This window comes from Acanthochromis polyacanthus, chromosome 19 (genome assembly GCF_021347895.1).
Source record: "Acanthochromis polyacanthus isolate Apoly-LR-REF ecotype Palm Island chromosome 19, KAUST_Apoly_ChrSc, whole genome shotgun sequence".
Taxonomy (NCBI): Eukaryota; Metazoa; Chordata; class Actinopteri; family Pomacentridae; genus Acanthochromis; species Acanthochromis polyacanthus.
Window position 1 is genome coordinate 5,955,851 of NC_067131.1, and position 25,172 is coordinate 5,981,022.

Consider the following 25,172-nt stretch of genomic DNA (forward strand, 5'->3'; position numbering starts at 1 on the left):
AAGAAAGGTCTTAAATTCAATTCTATATTTAACAGGAAGTCAGAGCAGGGATGGAAGAATCAGAGTGTTGTGTTCTCTCAGTATTCTAGCAGAAGCATTGCCATAACATAAAAGAATGATTTTTTTTTTCTAAATCTTACTCGGACACAAAGTTTCTCCGTTTGTTTTTAAGATGCCAGAATGAGGGTTTAATTACAGCGTCAGTGTGGCAGCGGAAATTTAGATCCTCATCGAAATTCCTGCCGTGGGTGTGCCAGCCTTCCTTCTCTATTTACTGCCAAATAGAAATATTTCAGTCTATTCACGGTGGTGTTTTCGAAGAATTCCCACTTCAGCTTTCTTTTTTTTTTTTTTTAAACACGACTGTAGCTGCATTTATCAGAATCAGTTCAACAGCTAAGTGGGTTTTCATGTAGGAGGAATCTGATGTGGTGATTTAGTGCATAACAATAAACAAAGAGGAAGCTTTTAAAGAAGAATAAAATGGATTTTTTTGAAAAGGCTGAGAAGTTTCGCAAATAAGGATAAATCTAGCAGCCCAAAGTATTAAACAGAAAAGTAATACAGTTATAAAATAAAAAGATAAGCCTTTAATATTCCCACGGGGGGAAACTGACAGCAGCAACAGGAATAGTGCAAACATGGAGGGGAAAAATGTGATAAAAATAGACAAAAAAAACACACATAGGTACAGGTTCTTCATATGTAGACGTTCAGGTGTTGTGCAGATTCTTACTGATGTAGAAAATTCATCCAATATTGCACATTTAATGGTACTGCATGAACAGAAATACTGATGATACACGAATTCTTGTATATGTAGAAAATTTTAAAAGATTTTAAATGTGCAAAATATTGATCATTCATAATGTTTAATGTTTAAAATGTTAAAATGTTCATTTCAATTTCACTTTTCATGCACGACATTGTCAGTGTGATGTGCAATATTTCATTTTCATCTCCTTTTTATATACAATACCTCATTATCGTGTGTGATATTATTTATTACCTCAGTATTTACTTTGTAGTGTTCTATTACATGGCCATATATTAGTATCAGTAGTGCATCATACTTAAATCTTATTGCTTTTCTACCTTTAGGCACTGCTTTTCTTAAGTCATTTTGCTGTTTTTCTGACGTAAATTTGGCACAAGAATTCATTTCAGGATACATATAGATTTATTTTTTCTTATTGCACATATCAATGGTAATGCACAGACAGAAAGCAGAAATTGGCCAGAAAAATTGGCAAGAAATGAAAATTTAAAAAATAAAAATTAGTACATATTTGTAAAAAAAAAAAAAAGAATATAAATCTTCCAAAAAATCCATCTATTTTTTCCACCAAAAAATGTTTAAAAAATTCCCAAAAATGTTGAAAATGTGTTTTCACTGTGAAAAAATACGCCCCCCCCCCCCCCCCCCCACTCACACACACACACACACACACACACACACACACACACATCGTCAAACTTTATAACGGGTCCATTTAGACCCGCAGCGCCCCCTGCCGGTCCATCCGCCGCCACGGGGGAGGAGCTGCAGCGTCCGCTTTATAAAACCGCCTCGATCCGCTAAACAAAAACAGTCCGGACAGACAGACAGCTGCGGCTTGACAGCGAGGGACACCGGGGACACAGACACCTCGCCGTCTTCACACCGTTACCGGAGCGGGGACGCGGCGAACCGTCCGTTGACGTCGGAGAAGGAAGCAGCGGAGGAGGGACGCCGCCGCCGCTGGAGCTCCACTGCGACGCATCTGCGCAGCGAAGTCGAGGCTGGGAAAAAAAAGAGGCGACGAGCAAAAACATCAGCGACAACATCGGCGCCGCCACGATGCCGTTTTCCGTTAACGGCATCCTTTGCACGCTCGCGCTGCTGCTGCTGTGGCGCGCGGAGGAGCTGGCAGAGGCGTGCAGCTGCGCTCCGGTTCATCCGCAACAGGCTTTCTGCAACGCCGACGTGGGTGAGTACGGCACCGGGGACTGTTGTTGTTGTTGTTGATGTTGTTGTTGGTTGCACCAGAGCTCCGGCTGCTACAGCGGCGCTCTGCTGCAGCTCAAGCCGCCTCTGGGGCGTGTTAACTGGGCGCACGGTGGCTGCTGACACCGCTGGAGAGCCTGGAGGTGGTGGTGCTGCTCAAGGCCATGGCCCAGACAGTTTGCTCTGCGTTCACTGCTGCACACTTGGAGATCCCATATATAGACATATATTTATTTTTGCCATGTCATGTTAGAAGAAAACTAGAAAATCTTCCCTTTAACCCTCCTGTTGTCTTCACTTATGGGCACTCCAAAAATATTGTTTCTTTGTTTAAAAAAAAATCAGCAAAAAAATTCCCCAAATTTCTGGAAATTTGCAAAACCTTCAGGAAGAAAATTCCAATAATTCCTTAAAAGTTTCCCTTAAAAGTTTTATTTTTAAAAAATCCCCCAAATTCGGCCAAAAATTGTTGTAAATATTTTCAAAAAATGAGTAAAAATATTCAAAAAAATCCTAGAAATGTCTATAATGATTACATATGTATCAGTAAAACTTCTAATATTTTCCTTTAATAACATTCACAAAAAATCAACCAAAATCCATCGAAATTCGCTGGATTTTGGTTGATTTTTTTGTGTGAATGTTCTTAAGAAACATTTTTAATATTTCCTTTTTTCAACAAAAAATGTTCAAAGATTTCCCAAAAGTGTTGAAAATGTGGGCATCAGAAGTTTCACTGTGATAATATATATATATATATATTTCCACATTTTCAAACTTTAAAACGGACGACACGAGTGTCATGGTGCTCATTTAAACTCTAATGCTCATTTTAACATCACTTCGAGGAGTCAGAAGTGCATGAACTTTGTGCTTTGATCTCCTCTGGTTTCACTGCAGTCCCTCAGATCCTCAACAGCAGGGTCCTGGTTTGCGTGTCCGGTTGTGTGTTTTGCACATCCATGAACGTAACGTCTCCTCGAGCGGAGTGTTTACCAGCAGGTCGCCGGGCCTCGGCAGGGCAACGTGGCACCAGAGAGGGAGCAGAGAGGAGGACAAGGGATGGAGAAAGTGAAGAGAAATTTATGGAGACGAAGGAGGAGGAGGAGGAGGAGGGGGATTGAATCTCAACCACAGAATATGTCACACAGAGAAGCTTTCCTCCCTCTTCCTTTTCTCTTTTTTTAAATTTCCATTCCTTGTCCAGTTTGCGCGGGGTGGTGCTGCCAGGAATTACAGGAATGTTTCTGGGGTTTTCCCAACTTTGCTCCGGTGCAGAGGAGGGACACTCTCAGATAGACGACTCTGCGTGACGGTGAACATCTGGCTGTCAGTTCAGGGTGTGTTTTTAAAGGGGGGAAAAGGGCAATAAAAGTCACACAGCAAGTTAACCCTCGTGTCGTCCTGCGGTGCAAAATTGAGCCGTTTTAGAGTCTGAAAATGTGGGGGAAAAAATATATTTTCACAGTGAAACTTCTGATGTCCACATTTTCAACATGTTTGGGAAATCTCTGAACATTTTTTTGGTGAAAAAAAAAGAAATGTTAAAAATGTTTCTTAAGAACATTCATAAAAAATCCAGTGAAATTCGCTGGATTTTGGTTGATTTTTTTTTTGTGAATGTTCTTAAAAAAATATTAGAAGTTTTCCCAATATATGTGTAACCACTTTAGATATTTTTAGGATTTTTTGGGAAGATTTTTACTCATTTTTTGAAAATATTTCCAAGAATTTTCTTGCCAAATTTGGGGGATTTTTTTAAATAAAACTTTTAAGGGAAACTTAATATTGGAGTTTTCTTCCTGAAGGTTTTGTAAATTTTCAGAGAGTTGGGGATTTTTTTTTGCTGAATTTTTTTCAGACAAGAAAACAATATTTTTGGTGCCTGTAAATAAAGACAACAGGAGGGTTAAAGGGAGGATTTTCTAGTTTTCTTCTAACATGACATGGCAAAATAAATATATAGATATATGAGAATGGGATCTGCAAGTATGCAGCAGTGAATGCAGTGCAAACTGAAAACGAAGATTTTTTTTGAAGGATTTTTACTCATTTTTTGAAAATATTTACAAGAATTTTCTTGTCAAATTTGGGGGATTTTTTTAAATGAAGCTTTTAAGTGAAATTTAAGGAATTATTGGAATTTTCTTTCTGAAGGTTATGCAAATTTTTAGGAATTTGGGGAATTTTTTTGCAGAATTTTTGGATTTTTTTCAGACAAGGAAACAACATTTTTTGTTGCCCGTAAATGAAGACAACAGGAGGGTTAAAGTATGCACAGTATCCTGGAGAAACTTGGACGCCACACTGCTACAGCTCCATCTTCCTTTAATGCTTTTGCAAAATAGCTCTATTTCCAGGTGTGACTCAATCTGTCGCTGAGCTGGCAGGACTTAGAGACAGGATGTCTCGGAGGAGAGGTGTGTTTTTTTTAAAGGCAGCGTGAGTCATGAGACGTGCGATGATGCATGCTGATGGCCGCTAAACTGGCTACAAAGCTCGGTGTCATTGTCCTGCCATGATTTCAGGGCGGCTCTGAGGCCGGAACCACATCTGAGAAGCAAAATCTGCTGAGAGAAACACCCAGATAAGACGCCGCAGAGGAGGAGGAGGGGAAGAAAGAGGCAGGAATCAGGGTTCAGATGGGGTTTTGCAGCCTTGCAGAGACTGGAGTTGGCTGCAATGCAGGCGACAACAAAGTGACATTGTCGAGAGTTATGCGGTCTGACAATCAGGATTTGTTTTGGTGGAGCAGGATCCCACGCTGGGCTTGTTGGTGCACATTTTACTGTACAATATGTGTGTGTCACCTTCTGCTTTTCGAGACCACGAGCCATAAAAATCGCACAGCGTCATGCACCTTCCACACAATCACGCACGCTATGTACATGCAGAGACACAAACATCCTCCGTCTTCGTATAAATCTGCTGCCCACAAAGGGGAACTTCCCAGTCAGACTGTGACTGCTGGTCGGCGGTCGGGAAGACCAGCGTCACCGAGCAGAAAAGAAACAGCAGTGGACACGAGTGGACAGTGTAGGCGTCTCCGTTTGCGGCGAAACAGGCGTGCTTTCTTCACGAAATGTCATCACAGGAACAGTGGTGCCTTTAAAGTTGAAACCCTTTGATGCAAATCTGGGAGGATATTTGAAAGAACCCAATATTGGTTAAAGAACCGAAGACACCAGATGACTTCATATGAGCCAGAGTTTAAAAATAGTCCTATAATATGGTTCTGAGCAGATGCAAAATCTCTTAGAACACCACAAAACTAAGAATTAAAGCTGCATTTCTTGATATTTTTGCCTCAACAGTGATTCAGATGACACCATTTTAGCGTCCTTTAGCTCACTGTTTTGGTTTTGCTGCTCTTGTCAGTGCATTCTCAGCTATAAAAACCTCTGGAAACCTTCTGTACTCAACCTGCTTTGCCCCAAACAGCAGACAGACCCAGCAATCAACAGACTGGTGAAACGTTTAGCAGCTAAAGAGGCGGATAATTGCTTCAAGAGTTGGTAGAGACCAAAAACTGAGCTAAAAAGAGAGAATGTGTCAGATTAAATGGACAAATTTTGCTTCATATTGTCAGGTTTATCGCAAGTTAAGCTTTAAAGATGGCAAAATGTTGGTGAAAAGGTTGTTTGTGGCTAAAAATCAGTTAACGCTGTTTTAATTTATGTTCTTAAAACATTTAGTTGCTGGGACATAAAATGTCCTCCAATTCCCATCAGTACCGACGTCGGCTCTTTAGAAAACCTCTCCATTTATTCTTAGATTCCTGCTTTTCCCCGTTTTACATCAATGCAAAATGAACATTTTTGACAGTTTGTTAAAATTGGAGATTTGACTGTAAAAGTCAGAAAGGAACATAAAACTTGACAACTTGCCGTCTTATTAGATCGTCCGTTTACTTCAGCTGAGGCGGCCGACCAAAAAACAATAAATTGCAGCAAGGTTAGCCTAGCCGCGCTAGACAACCCACGGCAACGAATTTAATTCTCTGCCAGGGTGGGTCTAGTTACCCTCCATAAGGCTCGAGGCTGGATTCTCCTAAAACTGGCCGGACGAATCACCATGAAGTGTAGAGTCAGAAGGCGGGCGTAACGAAGTGACGACAGAGGCGTGACAATTCTGACAGAAACAACCGGAAACAACTAGCCTAGCCGCGCTAGACAACCCACGGCAACGAATTTAATTCTCTGCCGGGGTCGACAACAAAAACGACAACAGTCGTTGAGCTCCATTAGCACCGACTCTGAATAATCTTTCTGTTAACATGTCTGTAATATACTTGAGCTTCACCCATTGACTGTGTAAATAAGGCTTCACCAAACTACCGCATCCTCTGATTTCCGGCGCTCTAGGAGCCTATTTGTTGCGCTGATTGGTTGTATACCTACCCAATTGCTGCAGAGTGATTTGATAGACAACCTTTTAGCCCGCCTCCCTCCCTGTCGAGCGGTCCTAGACCCTTGCGTCTTCAGAACATGGGTCTAGCAGGGCTAGGCTACAGCAAGGTAGAAAAGCTGAAGAAAGAATGAGTGACATCTGTTTGAAAAAGCAGATTTTTTTGTCTGATTTTATACACTAAATGAGTCAGTAGCTGAAAATCGTTTGCTCCTCTCTGTCCTTTCCATGCTACTGCCAGCTCACACCTGATCAAGTCAATAACTTTGGCCACTATCTGATAATGTCATTATAGTAAAAATAGCTCCTACATTGACCTCTGGCTCTCTAAGGTTTGATGAGCTTTTATTAGCCCAAACATGTGATCTATAATTTAAAATATCATCTGATTCATCCATAGCAGAGTTTTTCATGGCTCAGAATGAGATTTTCAGTAGAAATCAAACAATTTAATGTTCATTTCTGAACATTTGACGAACAAAAATGTCTGCTATAGCCTAGCCATGCTACACCCATGTTTCTGACGGCACAAGGGTCTAGGGAAGCTCGACAGGGAGGGAGGCGGGCTAAAAGGTTGTCTATCAAATCCCTCTGCAGCAATTGGGTAGGTATACAACCAATCAACGCAACGAATAGGCTGACGTAGTTCCGAGAGCACCGGCGGATTGTGGCTAAGTCCCATTAGCTTCCCAACCAGCAGAGCCGCGGAGCCAACTGGTATATTAAGGATTTACCATATCCCGTCGGCATAAGTCCAAATACGTCTTTCTTCTCAATGAAACACTTAAGTGCCGTCCTTTGTTTATCTTTCAAGTTGAATTTTAGCTTCAAATCTTTAAGGGCTGTGGCCAAAGCCGAGTCGAAAGACAACTGTTTATTGTGCGCTGGTTGTTTCTGTCAGAATCGTCGCGCCTCTGTCGTCACTTCGTTATGCCCGCCTTCTGACTCTACACTTCATGGTGATTGGTCCGGCCAGTTTTAGGAGAATCCAGCCTCGAGCCTTATGGAGGGTAACTAGACCCACCCTGGCAGAGAATTAAATTCGTTGCCATGGGTTGTCTAGCGCGGCTAGGCTATGTCTGCTATGCTCTAGGAAGTAAAACCTTAGTTAACAAAACAGCTTTAAAGATTGAATATTATCATTTGGGTGCTGTTGAATTTCCTTTGGTGCCTAAAATCTCTTTGGTAGGCAGCAAAAATTACGCTAGAAAACCTCTGAATAACGCAACATATTATCCTAATTAATAACTATGATCACAACTAACTGGATTAAGGAAATCAAATGCCAAAGACCTCATAGCCCAAACATGTGACCTATCATTTAAAATAGCATGAGATTTGTCCATATCAGGGTTTTTCATGGTTTAGGATGAGATTTTCAGGGACGGCACTCACTAGATATCGATGAATTTTATGTTCATTTCTGAGCATTTGACGAACAGAAATGTCTGCTATGCTCCAGGAAGTAAAACCTTAGTGAACAAAACAGCTTTAAAGATTGAATATTATCATTTGGGTGCTGTTGATTTTCCTTTGGTGCTTCTAATCTCTTTGGGAGGTGGCAAAAACTATGCTAGAAAACCCCCGAATAATGGAAAATAGCATCCTAAATTACTACTATGATCACAAATAACTGGATCAAAGTGCACATCCTGCACTGACTGATGATCTTATCCGAGCTGCTGACACATCTCCACCTTTGTTTTTGTCACCGAGTCTAAATCCGTCGGCCTGACAGCGGTGCAGCTCCGGTAACTTGATCCCAAAGACCTCACAGAGAAAAACCAGAGCTCTCAGATCTTCATACAGATGTTGCCAGAGGTCAAGAGTGGCGGCTGAGTTGTGTTTGAGTGCGGCCGGTCTCTGCTGAAATGACGGGTTGAACAGAAGGCCCACGTACGTCTGGAGCTGAACAAACCGCAGCAGGAAAGTCGGGGATGATTTGGTGGTCGCTGGGGTATGAAAAAAGAAACGGATAGTCATGCGGTGGAGCGAACGGGGGGCACTTAGGATGTGGTTTGTGCGCCGTTCGTACGAGGGCTCGCATGGAAAACATTGCGTAGTGCAACTGATACGCATGTATAAGTCATTAAGCGTCGTCCCGGTCGGGAGCCGAGCAGCAGAAATGTGGGTCAGCTGGTGGTTTATGGAGGGGCTCCTGGCTGCTGCTCGGATGACTCGGGGATCAAACCGCGGTGAAACTCGGCCGCCTGCAGGACTCCCTGTAGTCGTGCTCTTGTAGCGTCACTGGAAAAATGCCCCTCTCAAAACAAGACAAAAAAAATATTTCAAGGAACTTTTACCTTGAAATAAATGAAAAAAATCTGCCAATAGAACAAGTGAAAAATGGCTTGGTAAGATTTCTTGAAATAAGATATGATGTTTAGAATACTGATATTTTAAAATTAGCTCGGGAAACTTATTTTAAGCTCTATTTTACCAGGATTGTCAAGCTTAGGTGTCTTAACCCTCCTGTTGTCTTCATTTACAGCACCGGAAAATATTGTTTCCTTGTCTGAAAAAAAATCAGCAAAAAAATCACGAAATTTATAAAAATTTGCAAAACCTTCAGGAAGAAAATTCCAATAATTCCTTAAAATTCCTTAAGATGCTAAATACGCTGCTGTTTCAGAGAGGGAAACACCTTGTCTTAAATAAAAAATGCAGTAATTATTACCCTACCCTTACTACCCTTAAAAGTTTTATTTTAAAAGAAATCCCCCAAATTTGGCAAGAAAATTCTTGTAAATATTTTCAAAAAATTAGTAAAAATCTTTTAAAAAATCCTAAAAATATCTGAAGTGATTACATATGTATCAGTAAAACTTCTAATATTTTCTTAAGAACATTCACATAAAAATCAACCAAAATCCAGCGAATTTTGCTGGATTTTGGTTGATTTTTTTTATATGAATGTTCTTAAGAATCTTTTTTTTTCCAACAATGTTCAAATTTTTCCGAAAAATTTTTTTTCCACATTTTTTAACTTTTAAATGGGGCAGAACAACACAAGGGTTGAACTTATTTTGAGTTTTTCTGTAAAATTCAACTCAAAACAAGATTATTTCAAGATTTGTTTTGACTTAACGATAAATTTAAGCATTGTCTTAAAACAAGTGTTGCTGAAATGTCGCTTGTTAAGTGAATTTATCTTAAATTGAGTGAGATGAGACATTCTGACTAAAAATAAGAATAAATAAATAAATAAAATAAATAAGTTTTTGCAGATCTGTGACTCTGTTTAGGCTGCACGGGACGAGCCCCTCGGCCTTTATTCTAGCAGGGGGAGATGTAAACATGTCTGCGGCGAGGTGGACAGATAAGCTCCCATAATAGCAATCCAACGTGAATACCAGGGCGATTTCCCCTCAGCATTGTGTCCTGCTGCTGATTCTTTGCTCATTAGTTTGTGGCGCAGAATGAGGTCAGGAAATGAGAGCGGAAAAACTCGCAGGAATGCAGGAGGGAGCGCCAGCCAGGTATACTGCTGTGTTGTGTTTATGTGTGCTCTGGCTGCTGCATTTGCATGAGCATCAGAGCAAAATGTTGGAGTTTGCCTGTGAGAAACTTCTCTGAAGCGCAGTTAAATGACTGTACAAGGCTTATATCGGGTTCCAATCCCGCTTCGGGCTAATAGAAAACAGATTTGTTCACCTCTGAGTCAACAAATCTATTATTAGAGCTTTTATCTTCTGCTTTTCTTTGAATAGCAATGATTCAAACCTGGAGGTGGTCATTTATCTAAATTAAAAACAGGTAATCTCTCTGATGAGACCTGTTCTGGGGATTTTAGCCTTCAGGTTTTTATTCTTAAGCACGAGTTTTGTTGATTAACCCTCTGAACTCCAGGTAGCGTGTGGGGTTTTCTTGCCACCGTCACATTTTTACTCACTGTGGGCTCATTTTTCAGCACTTTCATGGAAACAGCACAGCCATGACTACAAATAGAAAGAATTCACAAGTGTTTTCTGAGCTGTATGACAAAGTTGTAATGCCATAAATCATAAAAAATTAAAAACATTGGAATCATGTGCAACATTTTTCTACGTGCCCACAGATGTTACCAATTATGGAAACAACAGTGGTGACTCTAGGTGCTATTGTTAATTTGTTTCTGTACTTCTGCATAAACACTGCCTGCAGTTCAGCTGAAAAGTCTGACTCACAAATGGCTTCACTGTTACGGTAAAGAAATGGCTCACAAAAGTGTCCACAGCTGTTAAAACATGAGGGTGGCCTTTGTATAGAGAATAAAGTTACATTATTGTTCAAATGCGGACGTAACGGCTCATATTTTCAGACTGTCTTTCTAGAACGACATTCATACAGTTGCACTCGCCTTTTTAGCACGTGAATATTGCACTGTCTGTTTTAAAATAATCAGTCAAACCTTTATAAATGTAACTGGATCTGGGGTTTAATCTGGCAAGCAGTTCTGATGGAGTAAACTGGAGCTTTTGCGTAGTTTTTTTGCTCCATTTTGGGTCTCCACCAGCTCACTAATTTTGTACATCTGAGTGAGTAGACGTCATTGGATCATCATTTATAATCATTTGGGTTTTTTTGCATCCACATAGTAAAATGAGAGTAAACAAGAGTTTTATTGTTACATTGGTCAGGTGATATCAGTAAAAATATTGGCTTGAAAACCAAAATTTAGTTTTGCCGTACACTATCATTCAAAAGTTTGGGGTTACTTAGAAATGTCCTGATTTTTTTCAATGAAGATAACATTAAATGAATGATAAATCCAGTCTAGACATTGTTAATGTGGTAAATGACTATTCTAGCTGGAATTTTTAATGGAATATCTCCATAGGGGTACAGAGGAACATTTCCAGCAACCATCACTCCTGTGTTCTAATACTACATTGTGTTAGCTAATGCTGTTGAAAGGATCATTGATGATTAGAAAACCATTGCGCTGTTATGTTAGCACATGGATAAAAGTGGGAATTTTCATGGAAAACGTGGAATTGTCTGGATGACCCCAAACTTTTGGACGGTAGTGTATGTTGTCTGTTAAGCGGCAACATAAATTTTTATTTTAACCGAAACGCAAATGCGCAAACTTACACTTGGGATAGTTTAGAAATGGTGTCATTGCACAGTTTGTCCACTAGAGCAGCTCTGACTCTATTATTTACAATAGTCTCAGCTTGTCTGCAGCACATGTAGCAGAGCAGGTGGTGCGGAGTCTTCATGGTATACCGCTAACTAGTTTGTGAAACATCCATCCTCTATCCATCCATCCTCTATACACCGCTTTATCCTCACTAGGGTCGCGGGGGGTGCTGGAGCCTATCCCAGCTGACTCGGGCGAAGGCAGGGGACACCCTGGACAGGTCACCAGTCTGTCACAGGGCTACATATACAGACGAACAATCACACTCACATTCACACCTACGGGCAATTTAGAGTACTCAATTAACCTCAGCATATTTTTGGACTGTGGGAGGAAGTCGGAGTACCCAGAGAAAACCCACGCATGCACAGGGAGAACATGCAAACTCCATGCAGAAAGATCCCAGGCCCAAGCCGGGATTTGAACCAGGGATCTTCTTGGTGCAAGGCGAAAGTGCTAACCACTACGCCGCTGAGCAGCCCAGTTTGTGAAACATGTTGCTGGAAATTTATTGAACAGTGATCCCATACAATGATCTTTTGAAAATAAAACCAGCTTGCCACATGTGCATATAAAAGGAACATTAGCCATCAGAAGTTTTACTCGCTAAAACTTGACGGCCCCAAAAATCCAGTGTTGGTCGGCCTCTAGAATGAATCCGAACAGCAAAATTGTGGATTACGACGCCAAAAAATGAGGTAAAAGATGCTAAAACACTCAGAATGAAGAGGAACCACCCCTCTTACATTTTAAAATGCCATTAACCAACATGAAAATACTGATTATTGCAGCTCAGTTTATTCAGTTAAGATGAGGAGTTTTAATTAACACAACCTTAAGTTGCATTATTAACAATTAGTACAGACTTTTGAATTAAAAGTGTAAAAACAGTTCTCTTATACACAGAAATGTCATTTATTCTAAGAGTGCGGACATTATTATGGCAGCCATTTGATCACTAAACTGATCATGAGATGAAATGGACTCAAAAATAATTCTCATGGTCGAAATATTCGAGTCAAAAATGCCAAAAATTTACTTCAAGCTTCTAAAATCTTAGCATCTCCTGCTTCATATCAGCATAAATGGCATATTTGGACACATAAACACATCATTTTGGGCTCCTTTGGCCATGTCTTTGTTATGTTTACGGGCTAAATGAGTTATTTGTGCTGTTACGTGTGCAGAAAAGCATTCGTCTTGCATCAGCAGGAAAAGTGAAAAGAGGGAAGTAGAGACGTTATTAACTCTGGGAGCCCCAGATTTGTGTCTGCTCCAAGCCATAAACTCAACCCAAGGGTGTAAGAGCAACAGCGGTGGACTGTATGTGTGTTTATCTATGTGTACGTGTCCTCTGTTCCTGCTTATTTTATGTTTTTTTCCCCCTTCTGTTGCTCATATTTTCCATTCTGAATAAATGCCCTGAGCATAGCTGGAGCTTGAAGTCAGTCGGGTCATTAAAATGCACACAGACACGGTGAGAAACGAGCCTCTGGCCAAGTCTTCCTGCGTATATCAGCTTTCAGGTTGTGTTCTTAATCCTTAGTTCTGCTCCTGTGACGGTTTCCTGGTTGTGTTTTGAAGCAGGGAGGTTTGAGCTGCGGGCCAAGATGATGAAACCTCTGGTCGGGTTTTAATTCACCGGACTGAAGGTGCAGAAGCTCGTCTTTTATTGTGTTGTGGTTCAGACTTGGAGCTTGTTTGGTTCCTTTTGTTAGCTTGAGGCGTGATGACTGAGAATCTGAGGCGATGATTCACTTTTTACTGTTTGTCTATTTTCAGCAGAATTGCTTCATGACGTTATAAACAAGACTCACATATTTATAACTTGGTACATACGACAGTGAACGTACGAACTGTGGCTGAAGAAATTAAGCCTCTGAAGTCCATAAAGTTTCTGGATGTTTTTTTTTCTAATTTTTCTCTGTAGTATAAAGTCCTGGGTCAATATATAATGGAGGAATTCTGTTCATTCCGATCATGTCTTTACAAATTCCACAATTTTTATGCCCCGCCTCCATGAAGTGGAAAAGGGGGATTTAGGTTTGGCCTCCGTCCGTCCGTCCGTCCGTCCATCCGTCCGAGATGAAGGGGACAGCTTTTCTCGGAAACTATTACAGCTAGGATTACGAAATTTAGTGTGTAGCTTCACACCATGGACACCTTGATTAAGTTCAAAAATGAGACTTGTGCGATAATATTTAACAGAGTTATGGCCCTTGATCAGTATTTTGGATATAGACTCATAGACATCACATGTGACGGGGGATATTGATGACCATGTCGTCTTGTTTATTCTGGAAAGAATCACTTATTAATAAAAAATGACTGGATTTCACTTAAATGTCAACTAAATATCCATCCTAATTTAAGGCCAACCACCTTCTAATTAGCTGAACAATAATAAAATGAGCTTATTTAAAAATGGTTTTAATTGTGTTCATTTATTAAGTTCAGATAATCCTGACAGATGTTTCTTTTTTGGCAATATATCAAATTTTATATGGAAAATATCAAATTATATCTGTGTCCAAAAATGACTTTCCACTAAGTTACCCATTACAGAAACGCCTCTCAAGGAAATGTGTTAATTCCAAATCATTTCGTTTCTTTTTTGGTCATTTTCAGTCATTTTTTGTGGGCATTTTGTGCATTTTTGTGGTCTTTTTGCACCCCTTTGTGGCTGTTTTCAGTCTGTTTGTGGTATTTTTTGATGTTTTGTGGTCTTTTTGCAACTTCCTGTCGTTATTTTGTGAAAATGTGACAGTTTCTTTATTTTCTGACATTTTACAGACTAGAAATCTGTAATAAATCAGATAATGAGTAGATTGATAATTAAAACCTTCACTAGATGCAGTCGTGGACGTGATGTTATGTTTCTGTGTTCCTCTGACAGTGATTCGAGCAAAGGTGGTGGGAGAGAGAGAGGTGGACTCTGGGAACGATATCTACGGGAACCCCATCAAGAGGATCCAGTATGAGGTCAAACAGATCAAGGTAAGAATATTTTCATCTAGAGAGGTTTGACATCCAGATGTTGACTCCTTCATTGTGACCCACTCTTTGTTGTTTTGTTCCAGATGTTCAAGGGTCCTAACCAGGACATCGAGGCCGTCTTCACGGCTCCTGTCTCTGCTGTCTGTGGTGTAACTCTGGACGCCACCGGCAAGAAGGAGTACCTGATCTCAGGTTAGTGGGACAAGTTAGATTTCATTCATTCTTGGAGACATTGTCTTGTTGGTCACCTGATCCAAAAATATGTTCATGACGTAAGATTGGAGGTTCATGCAAACATTTGCAGGAAGAGTTCAACATTTAAATAAACACTGAGGAGTTTATTCTCATTGTCATATCAGTGTGTGAATTATGAAGCTTGATCCAGAGACCAGTTAGCTTAGCATGAAGACCTGAAGCACTGCTGCCCCAAAGCCTGGAGAAGTTGTAAAGATTAATTCTTACATCAGGGGTGTCAAACATAAGCACTCATCTGTCCAATTTGGTCAAAAAACTTCACTAAATCTGAGCTTAAAATTGCAATATTTTATCAAATTCACTTCATTGTACATGTTTCCTTTTTAAAAAAACGCTCAGATTATATCATCTGCTCTAATCAGATGCTGTAAAAACTGAAAAATTCTTGGCTCTTTGACTGAACTGCAGGTTGTGTTTAGTTAACAAAGATGTCAGAGCAACAAAAAAAACACCTAAAACTGCATGTTAACTGTCCAATAATTAATTAGTATATTATTAAATAAATTACAGAAAAGAAGATTTGAAGCTTTTCTCTTTAATGCTTTTGTAAACAGTGTTTGAATTTCAAAGCAGCACATTTTTGTGTTTTTGGCGGTTAATTTATTTTAAAAATTAAACATTTTGTATTCTAAGCAAAGATCAGACTCAAAGACAGTCTTTCTGGATTGTTTCCGGTCAACGTTTACGTTGAACTGAAGAGTTCAAGTTGAGTTTTAGTATCCTCCTCTCTCTCTCCTTACACTCTCTGACCACTCTGATATCTAAAACATCGAAGATACTCACAAGAAAAATAAAGAATTAATCTAATTCTGGAAGCTGCAAGAAAAAAAACTGAGAAGATTAGAGCTTTTTGCAACTTTAAAAGCAACAAGAATCCGTTCTGAATTGAAAACATCGCATACCTCATTAAAAACAGATGAAACTGTGGGATTTATAACGTGTGTTTTTAACTTCTGCTCTGTTCGTTGAAAGACTCGGCTGCTGTTTTCCACAAGTCTTTGATTCCAGTTTCAGGAAGATAAACTGTGAATATAAAGACGATGAAAGGACTTAAAGACAGACAGAAAATCATGAGGAATTCACAAACAGATCATCAGATAGAAACCTGCTCATATAAACAGGCGCACAGACAAACATGAAGTCGGATGAAGGCTGGCGGGCAATTTTGCACCCCGGAGGAGGAGCTGTTTATGTTATTATGTGTAATGATACGCTGCTGAATAAACCCTGAGCAGACGAGGCAGGATTCTGTCTGTCGACGTGAAGCTTCAGCTCCTGAGACGTTTCCTGCCTCGTAGTGACTGTTTACATCCACAAAGCTGCGTCATTTCTCAACATTTGTAAACTTAAAGCCACCGTAGTCATTATTTTGATATTAAAAATGCGTCATGTGATGACTTTAAAGCGAAATAAGTCGCCGGAAATGAAGCGGCAAAAGAAAATTATCACCTGCAGCCGCTTGTTTACCTGTCTGGCCGCAGGTTTACTGTTTTGTTTCGGTCTCCCTGCTTTCACAGCGTCGTTTCCAGTCATGGCAGGCGGCAGATTTCTGAGAAAAAACACAAAAAAAATCCCCCTTTTTGTTCTACCTGCTCAGCACCAAACATCTGAGTGACTAACTGGTGAATATAACCGAACATTCAGCAGCTTATGAGCCAGATGTTTCCTCCAGCAGTGGGTTGAGACCAAACATGGAGCTACAAGAGAACAAGTATCTGTGCATAAAATGTGCAAAAACGAATCTCTAAATCCACAGTAATTTTGTTCAATATTGCCTGGATGTCTGTGAGCAGGTTTTACAACATCAGCTTTAAGATCAGGTTTTGTAATTTTTATCAGGGTTGTTGTTAGATTACATTCAAACAAGCTGCATCTTTTTGAGCAGATGTCTTAATCATACACATTTATGTTACGCAGATTGGATAAGTGTTGGTTTTGAGTGAATTAATGCGTGAGAAACAAAGTCTAATGCCCGTGTCTTCTCCTCTACTTTTTGGTAATCAGAGGGTTAAAGAGCTTTAGAGATGCTGGTAGATGTTTTGTTAGCATTGGACAGAGTGATGCTAAGCTAACTGTGCTACTGGCTTGTATTAAACAAACACATGCCAAAGTCTTCCAACTCACACCTCACTGAGCTCTTTCACTTGGATTGATTAATAATATTTCTGCCTTGCTTTAATGTTTGCGCCCTTAATCTGGCCGCTGTTGTGATTTTTAAGCAGCGTCAGACTCGAGGCGACGCTGAGGATCATGATGTCATTCACGCTCTGGTTTCTCCATCACAGACAGAGATGCACCCGCAAACACTCGGCCTTAATTACATAGAGTTGTAAGAGGAGGAACTGCTGAAGCCAGCGTTTCCTCTCTCCTAGACTCGGGCTCCTTTTTTTTTTTTTTTCCCTCCCCCCAAGATGTTGGACGTGAGCTGTGGGAAGGAAAGCTGAGTTTCTGCCGAGCGGAGCGTCTTTTACAGTGATTCATCCTCTCCTCGGTCTGAAGGGTTAACAGCTGGCAGAGCTGCAGCGAAATGTGACTCAGGCAGCGTCTGAAAACATGTCGAGAGCTGCTCTGCAGACAGATAGCGGTGAAGTGTCGCAGATCCGTGCACTCAGCCTGAAGTATCACCGTGTTGTGACTGCTGCCGCTCGTGCGTGAAACATAAAGTCGAGCTTTTCCACGTGGACAGGTGTTGATGCCTGCAGGCAGCAGAATGAAAAGATTTGATCAGTTTCACATGTTATCTGATGTTCGTTCTTTCTGACTTGGTGTCCAGTGGGAACGTTTCCTCCCATGCATCCAGGGTTGGGTGTTTTCCTGCCTCTTGTTATGTCTGATCCTTCTGCCACATGTCATTTTCAAGCAGTATATCTTGTTCTTTTGCAGGCAAGGCCGAGTCCAGCGGGCGAATGCATGTGACCCTGTGTGATTACATCATGCCCTGGGACTCACTGAGCACCACCCAGAAGAAGAGCCTGAGCCAGCGCTACCAGATGGGCTGTGAATGCAAGGTGAGGCCGCAGAGCCGAGTGGGTGGTTTTATCTCTAAGTGGAAGAAAAAAAAGAAAAGCAGCAGCAGCTATTTGCTTCCTGCAGTACAAATCCAGACATAACAGAGCGAAACAAGACGAGACATGAGCCACAACAACAAACATCCAGCAGGGAGTCTGGACTGACTTTAATGAGGTGATAGAAAATGCAATTTGCTGCTACATTTAACTCTTTGGTGCTTGTGAAAAATAAACAATACAACATGATAATTCCTGAAACTGGTCTCAATCTTCTCACCGAACCAAGCCTAACCAATCAGCAAATTTCAGCAATTTAAATCTCATTATTACTAAGAATGTTGTTTTGTAGAACATTTTATTCGTTAAAGGTGTAGTCCTTAATAAGCTACACTCATGGATTCTGACTGTAACAGCAAAGACAGTTTAACGTCCACCTCTTTATTTACTAAAACAACCAGAAGCTTAGAAGTATTTTTTGGACTCTTATTGTGAAACAGCGAACAGAACAAATTTAATAAGAAAAACACTCAGAAAGTGCAGTACTCCACCAAGGCTGCTTAGTCGTATCATTTCTGAAATCATGAAAAAAATGAAATCTTTAATGACAATATGACCTTGCACTGAGCACAGGCGCGTGTTATGCATGTGTACGTTATGCACGGATACTGAATCGCGTGACCTAAATATGTAGCGGACGGCGGGAATTGATGTGACTCGGAAACACCCCCACAGTTTAATCAATTGTTCCTTGTGTCATTTCAGACGGATAAGGTCGATTGTAGTAGGATCAGAATCGTGATCGTCAGCAGGCAGCTGACGTAGCGCTCACTTGTTGCCATGGTTACAGTGACGCCGTGCCGCCATCTCACAATGATACAGAAATCTTTAACAAATCCGTGGATCCAGACTTTAAGCCGCATCACTGCCAAAATCTAATCATTTCATCCTTGTGTCATTTCTGAGCTTCCCTGAAAATTTCATCCAAATCCGTCAGTCCGTTTATGAGTAATGTTGCACACAGACAGACAGACGTTATGAATCACTATGTTTCACAATAAGAGTCTGTAGAAGTTTTTTTTTTTACGTATTTTTTTTAGCCGAATGCACTTCCTTTTTACAAAACAAGGAACTTGTGGCTGTGGCATTAGTGTTTCGAAAATGGCTAACCTCGTGTGAACTGATTTATGCTGTTAAACTATGTATAGTCAAAAAATGGACTAATATCTTTCAAAATAAAGTGGTAAAATATTCCTTCTGTCTGGATTCGAGTGCTCAGGACTAAATGTGGGAGATTTAAATTTTAATATATTTCATTTACGCAAAGTTGACTTCATAAATAATACATAACTGATCAACTGTTTTTGAATAATGTTGCGCACAGACAAACAGACGGCTAAACGTATGAAACTCTGCCATATTCCTTGGCAGAGTAATAATCAGAAAAAAGGCAAATAATGGCCACTAAACACCCAGGCTGGTCAATCCCTAGTTTGGTTCGATTTCAGGCATATTTGATATTGTGACGACACAAGTATGATATCACACCAAGTAGCCCTAATTCTATATATATAACAAATGCAGTGATGCTATGAGTACAGATACATGGAGCCTGTTTTGGTGTGTTTTCCTGCAGATTGTTCGCTGCCCCTCTCTGCCCTGTGAGATCTCGGCTCCTGAGGAGTGTCTGTGGACGGACCTGATGATCGAGAAGCAGGTCCACGGTCGCCAGGCCAACCACTACGCCTGCGTCAAGCGGGCGGACGGTTCCTGCTCCTGGTACCGCGGCGTCGCACCGCCCAAGAAGGAGTTCCTGGACGCCGAGGACCCTTAGTCACGTGGCGACGCGCGACTGCCCACTGCACAGCCTGACGGAGATAAATGTAAACAATTCCATTTGAAAATGTAAAGAAAACAACATCAGGCAAAGTTGATTTTTGATAATTCTAAGAGAAAAAAAGGCTAATGTGACTAAAAATGACCCGCAGGTTTGAAAACATCTTCTGGCTTCTCGTTTTGACTGTGAGGCAGCTTCAGACCTCAAACTTTCTCAACATTTAGCGACCCCAAAGAGGCTCGGAGGTTGTTTTCAGACTCGCCGTCTCTGTAAAAAAAGCATAAAATAGCATCATGAGACATAGACTGGTCGAGTGATGATGTAAACTCCTCCTGAGGCTGGCGTCAGGAGGATGAAATTTCTCTGTGAGACGGAGCTCTTCCTGCCCCTCCAAGCTCTTTACCAGCTCTGATCTCCACCAATCAGCCCCCGATCTGCAGACGATCATTCGTTACCCATCGTGTTTCTACTTTTATTACCTCATTCTCCATTTTTATTCCAAAGCCAAATTCCAAGTTGCCTTTTTTGTTTTCTTTTTTAAATGATTGTCTCCCTCTTTCCGCACACTATCAGTTAACACTTTTCTCATTTTCTCTGCTGGGAAACTGTTGACGTCGGACGCCCACTTTTATTTAAAAGGATTCATCTTGCGTTTGCTGATGATCTTTTTCAGCTTTATCGGGTGAAAAACCCTAATTTAAACAAAGCCTGTGACCACTGCAGGCCTCACTGGACCAGTCTATGCTGCGTGAAGGTGAGCTCTCCAAATTTAAACCTGCAAAGCAACAAAATCTTCACTGCCCCGATCAGAAACATCCCAAATTTCTCACTTCTCCTCCTCCAGATCCCTCCCTTGTTATGTAGCTGTACAGTACCTATGCATATACTTTTGTTGTTACTTGATGATTATTATTTACTGCATTAGAACTAGATTTGCACTTTTTGAGGATGAGTAAAGACAAGAGCCTGAACACTCTGATGTGACAGTTATTATCGTTCGCCCAGACCGACAGATCCACCTCAGGTGCAGATATCGCCTATTTTCGAGTGCTTTTTGGTGATCCATATTCACATATTCCTGCTCTCTCTTTGTCATAACAGATTTACGCAGTATTCGCAGTGAAAGGTTAATTAAAAAAAACACACAAAGTGGATGCGTGAGAAGTTTGGAAACAAGGGATCTTTTTGCAGATTTCACGTGTGAAAGAGAAACTTAAAAAAGAGCTCGTGGGACGTTATTTCAGTGTCTTTGTATTATCTGTTGATTGTAAATGCAAACAGCAGCCGGTATACTCTCGCAGACGGTTCATTTCATGAGTAATAAGGTCTTTAAACACGCTTAATGTTAGCTTCGACTCGTCTTTTCCTGCTCCTTCCAGTTATTAATAAGAAGCCCTATCGCTGTAATAGAAAGCAAGTTACTCAATCAAAGTTTACAGTGCTGTTTTATACACCTCAAGCTACATTAACATAAAAAAATATATATATGATGGAGTATTAGAGGCATAATTTAAAAGTAAACTCTTTCCAGTTTCCATTACTTTTTTTGGTTTCTTTTTCAGTGTTATTATTATCATGATTTTTTTGTGTGTTTTCGCTGTCTTTGTCTACGATGTCTTTAGCTGTAGTCGAGAAAGGTCCTCTTGCGCTGGAGTAACGTGAGAGTGAGAGCGATGAATCCTTCGTGGAGGAGAGGCGGAGCGAAACGGGAAACCTTGTGTGAATAGAGGACTGTGCATGTGTTTGATGCTTTGTGTAAGTCCGGGCGAAGGACAAAAATATTCAGTATTATCAAATAAAAAAAACACAAGTTTGAAAGAGTGTGCGCCGCCTGTGTGTCCTCATTTCTCCTGAAACGTTGCATCAAACGGGTTTGTAGCTGAAAGTGTCGCTCTGATCACAATGCAGACAAGAAGCATAAAACAACATCAAACTACGAATAAATGGATGGTTTTGTTAGGTGTTAGTGCTCTGTAGTTTATTGCAGATTATTTTTAGCATCTGTAGGGATGAAAATTAGTCTTCCAATGCTTAAAAATCTCATCAATACAAGTATGAACTGCAATGAAATTTAGTACACACCATAGACTGTTACAAAGTGGTTCGCAGGGCAGCAAAATGAGGCAGACGGGTCATAAAAATCAGGTTTAAAAAGACAAGTTGTTGTATAAAGATCAACATCTTTAAAGAATAGAAATGACAGTTTAAAAGAAATGAAAAGTCAAGTTAAATCAGAAGAGGGTCTTTCATTAAAGTATGATTTAAAAAGAGATTTAATCAAGGCTACAGACTTGATTTCCACAAGCAGGTTGTTCCAGAGAGAGCCGTAAATGCAAACCCTACAGCCTTTTTAGTTTTCAATCATTACCTGGAACTGACAAAAGACCACTAACCAAACATCTCAGTATGTGCATATGGTAGTAAAAAGTTAGAAATGTGGCTGAAAGAACCTTTAGAGAAATCGGTAACATAATAAAATTCATCACAAATCATACTGGGAGTCAGTGTAAAGAGTGGTGATGTGATAAGGTCTCTTGGTTCTATATTTATTTCTGCAGTAATCCTGTCATGGTGAGATGAAAGTGTGCAATAAGGTGTTCTGTGTCTTAAAAAGCTATGATAGATGTAATTTAAGAAATACTTCCAAGATGACAAAAGCCAATTTGCACAACCTTTGTGGTGCTTTAAACCTCAGGTTATTGTCAAACCGGATGCCATGATTTGTTGAAACAGGGTTGATCTGATACAAAACAGAACCAGCTGATGGAAGGAACTGTTGTGCAACATGCTACGACTCAAAAACAAGAAAAATGGTATTTAGAGAACTCAAGATAACAGGACCAAAGGATCTAAAAAGATCTAAAAATCCTCACAGTCCAGGTGAATTTTCACTTTTTCCTAAGAGCTTGAAACTTGCCCTAGTGGGTCTGTATCCCAGTCACCAATCTCACAGTCTTTGAAGGTCTGTTTGACGGCATCCTTAAATCTCTTCTTAGGAGGATCAACACCTCTGTTTCCTGAGGACAGCTGGCTAAAGAGAAGATGTTTAGGTACACCTCCATCCTAAATATGTGTCTATCCCATCATAATCTGCTTCGATAGGTTTGATGCTTGTCACAGAGCACTGGTCAAGAACTCAGTATCGGTGACACAATCAAACCATTTTATATTCAAGATTGTGCTCGGATAACGCCGATGAAATTTCTCTAGTTTATTTTTCTTGATATTGGTATGTAGTCCACGTTTCATACTACAATAATGACATGCTTTCTAAACCTTAGCATGTTAGTATCATTTCAAGCCTTCTGGGATGAGTTAAAATGAAGAGAAGAGCCTGAACACAATAAACTTACTGTTGTTTCAGTGTAATAGGTTTACCTTGAGTGATACAAGTTGGTACTTGGGGTCTGACCTTCTTATAAAGTTTTATAGGCAAACTAGTATGATTGACTTCCATGCCTGAGGTGTGGTCTCTCGAAGCAAGGATCCTAATTGGAGCTGCACTTGGTCAAACTGTCCAATCCTGTGGATGCAATCAGGACAGAAGACTATAAAAACAAACACAGTCCTGTGTTATGCAGCCCCTGTTATCTACAAAATGGTGCTAATTTAGTCTGAAAGTCAACAATGAAGCTCTGCTATGATTCACCACTGCAACAGGTGAGTATAGAGAATTTATCTAAATAAACAGGGGTGGAGAAAGGAGTAAAGAAGTTAACAGTGTTATCCTGTAGTCAGTGTAGTATCTATTTATTGGCTAGGTAAAGCTCGATTATGATGCTCTCCTACGAGACTTTATTTGATATTTTTAAAGTGTTTATTCACTGTTTCTGTCCTTGTTTCAGCTGTACTTTGTGTTTCAAGCAAGTTAGCCAGTGTTAGCATGCTAACATGCAAAGCTAAAAGCAGCATAACTGCTAATTATTAGCATGAGGTCACTGTGAGCGTGTTAGCATGCTAATGTTAGCATTTAGCTCTGCTATAGAGCCTCTTCCATGGTTGTTGACTCTATCAATATCCCACTTTTTATACAAATGAAATGAAAAAAAGAGCTTAACAGATGAAAGGAGTAAAAATGCAATAAAAACAATACAAGCAGACCTTCCCACCAACATCCTGTTATGTCTGACACTAAAACAGGCACTGACTAACTGCAGAAATAAATAAATAAAATGAGGACTCTTAGCAATATTCTGCAGTGTAATTTAATTCTTTATTTTCCTAATGCCAATACACATCATGAAGTCTTTAGTTGTGTAACATATTCTTGTTCAGTGTGAAAAATGTAGACATAATGTTATGAAATGCAGCAGATTGTTAAAGAGGTGCTTGCATGAAACCCACAACAATATATTTCCTTAATACTGGGCTCAGTTATGAAAGCTTATTTTGTTATTGCATAGCTAAAGGGTTATTAATTCCCTAATGTTTTCTGATTCATTCAGTTCTGAGTCACCATACAAAACAAACACAGTGAAAATACACAATGCGTTCAGGGAATAAAACTGTCCAGAAAAGCAGGAGGAAAGTCACAAACATTTGTAATCTCGGTATGTGAAGCAGCCAGACTTGGCCTTCGTTTGTCTGCTGCTAATTTCCCACCGAGGTCGTCGGCGTGTGAAGGACGAGCTTCAGAAGGGGAGCGGAGCAGCGAGGCCGGACTGGGAAAAGGGCGAGTAGATGTGGTCGTCGACTCAACTAGGAAAATATTTGAGAAATGTGCAGGCAGAGCCCAGATCGGGCGGTTTTGTCATCTCTGTTCATTCTCTGCTCAGTAGTTTCAAACAGGATTGTAATAATCATCCGGTGTCAGAGGGGATTTAACTTCGTCTTCCTACGCTGAGCTTTTACTCCAAGGTCAGGTCATCCTATCTGACTGAGGCGGTAAATTCAGGCTGTTAGAGTAAAGTGGGCCGATGCAGGGTGTCAGTGACTTTCCACTGTCATTTCTCTTAAATATACATTTGCTTTCTGTGCTTGAAAGATGTTGGGAAACTCTTGAGTACGTGAGGTCTGGGAGTTGTTGCTGCAATCTCGGCTTTGCAATCGTGGTTGCTCAACACCGAGGAAACAGACAGAAAAGACAGAAATAAAACAGAAGTTCACGTCCAAAAACAACACGTCAATAAGGAATTAAAGAAAACCTGCAGGCAACAGGATGTGTTTTTAAACCTCACATGGAAAAAAACTGGATTATGACAGATTTCTGATTAATCAAGTGAGTGTCACTTAATGATTAATCGCTTAGTTGTCAACTATTGCAAATTCATTTCAGTTAGATTGAGCAATCATCGAAGAAAAGAAGTCCAAATTGTCAGAATCCAGCTTCTATAATTTGAATATTTTTTTCTACTCTATGACAGTAAACTGAATATATTTAATGTGAGGACAAAACAAGACATTCACAGACAGGATTTTTAGATGTGGGAACCTGTTTATCGATATTTCTCTGCATTTTGTGACATTTTTTAGAGGAGACAATTAATACATTCAGCTCTTATAGCTCTTGTTTAATGTTGCATTGTTGGTTGCTGACATGTTTTCATGAAAAGATTATGA

The 25,172-nt window shown here is 40.2% G+C and overlaps 2 protein-coding genes across 2 annotated transcripts in view; one reads left to right on the plus strand and one right to left on the minus strand.

Annotated features, from left to right (window-relative positions):
* The window catches only part of eef2k (eukaryotic elongation factor 2 kinase), a 235,678-nt gene that overhangs the window by 71,566 nt on the left and 138,940 nt on the right, over positions 1 to 25,172 (minus strand). The gene's annotated exons all lie outside the window — the stretch shown is intronic.
* On the plus strand, positions 1,503 to 21,434 carry timp2a (TIMP metallopeptidase inhibitor 2a). Its single transcript, XM_022189902.2, has 5 exons — positions 1,503 to 1,970; positions 14,416 to 14,516; positions 14,600 to 14,708; positions 17,655 to 17,779; positions 19,413 to 21,434. The coding sequence occupies exons 1-5, from the start codon at positions 1,841 to 1,843 to the stop codon at positions 19,608 to 19,610; spliced, it is 663 nt and encodes a 220-aa protein (XP_022045594.1). The 5' UTR covers positions 1,503 to 1,840; the 3' UTR covers positions 19,611 to 21,434.

Coding starts and splice junctions, on each gene's coding strand:
- timp2a (XM_022189902.2), top strand. CDS start 1,841: ATGCCGTTTTCCGTTAACGGCATCCTTTGCACGCTCGCGCTGCTGCTG. Junction 1,971..14,415: donor TTTCTGCAACGCCGACGTGG/GTGAGTACGGCA, acceptor TTCCTCTGACAG/TGATTCGAGCAAAGGTGGTG. Junction 14,709..17,654: donor GAAGGAGTACCTGATCTCAG/GTTAGTGGGACA, acceptor GTTCTTTTGCAG/GCAAGGCCGAGTCCAGCGGG.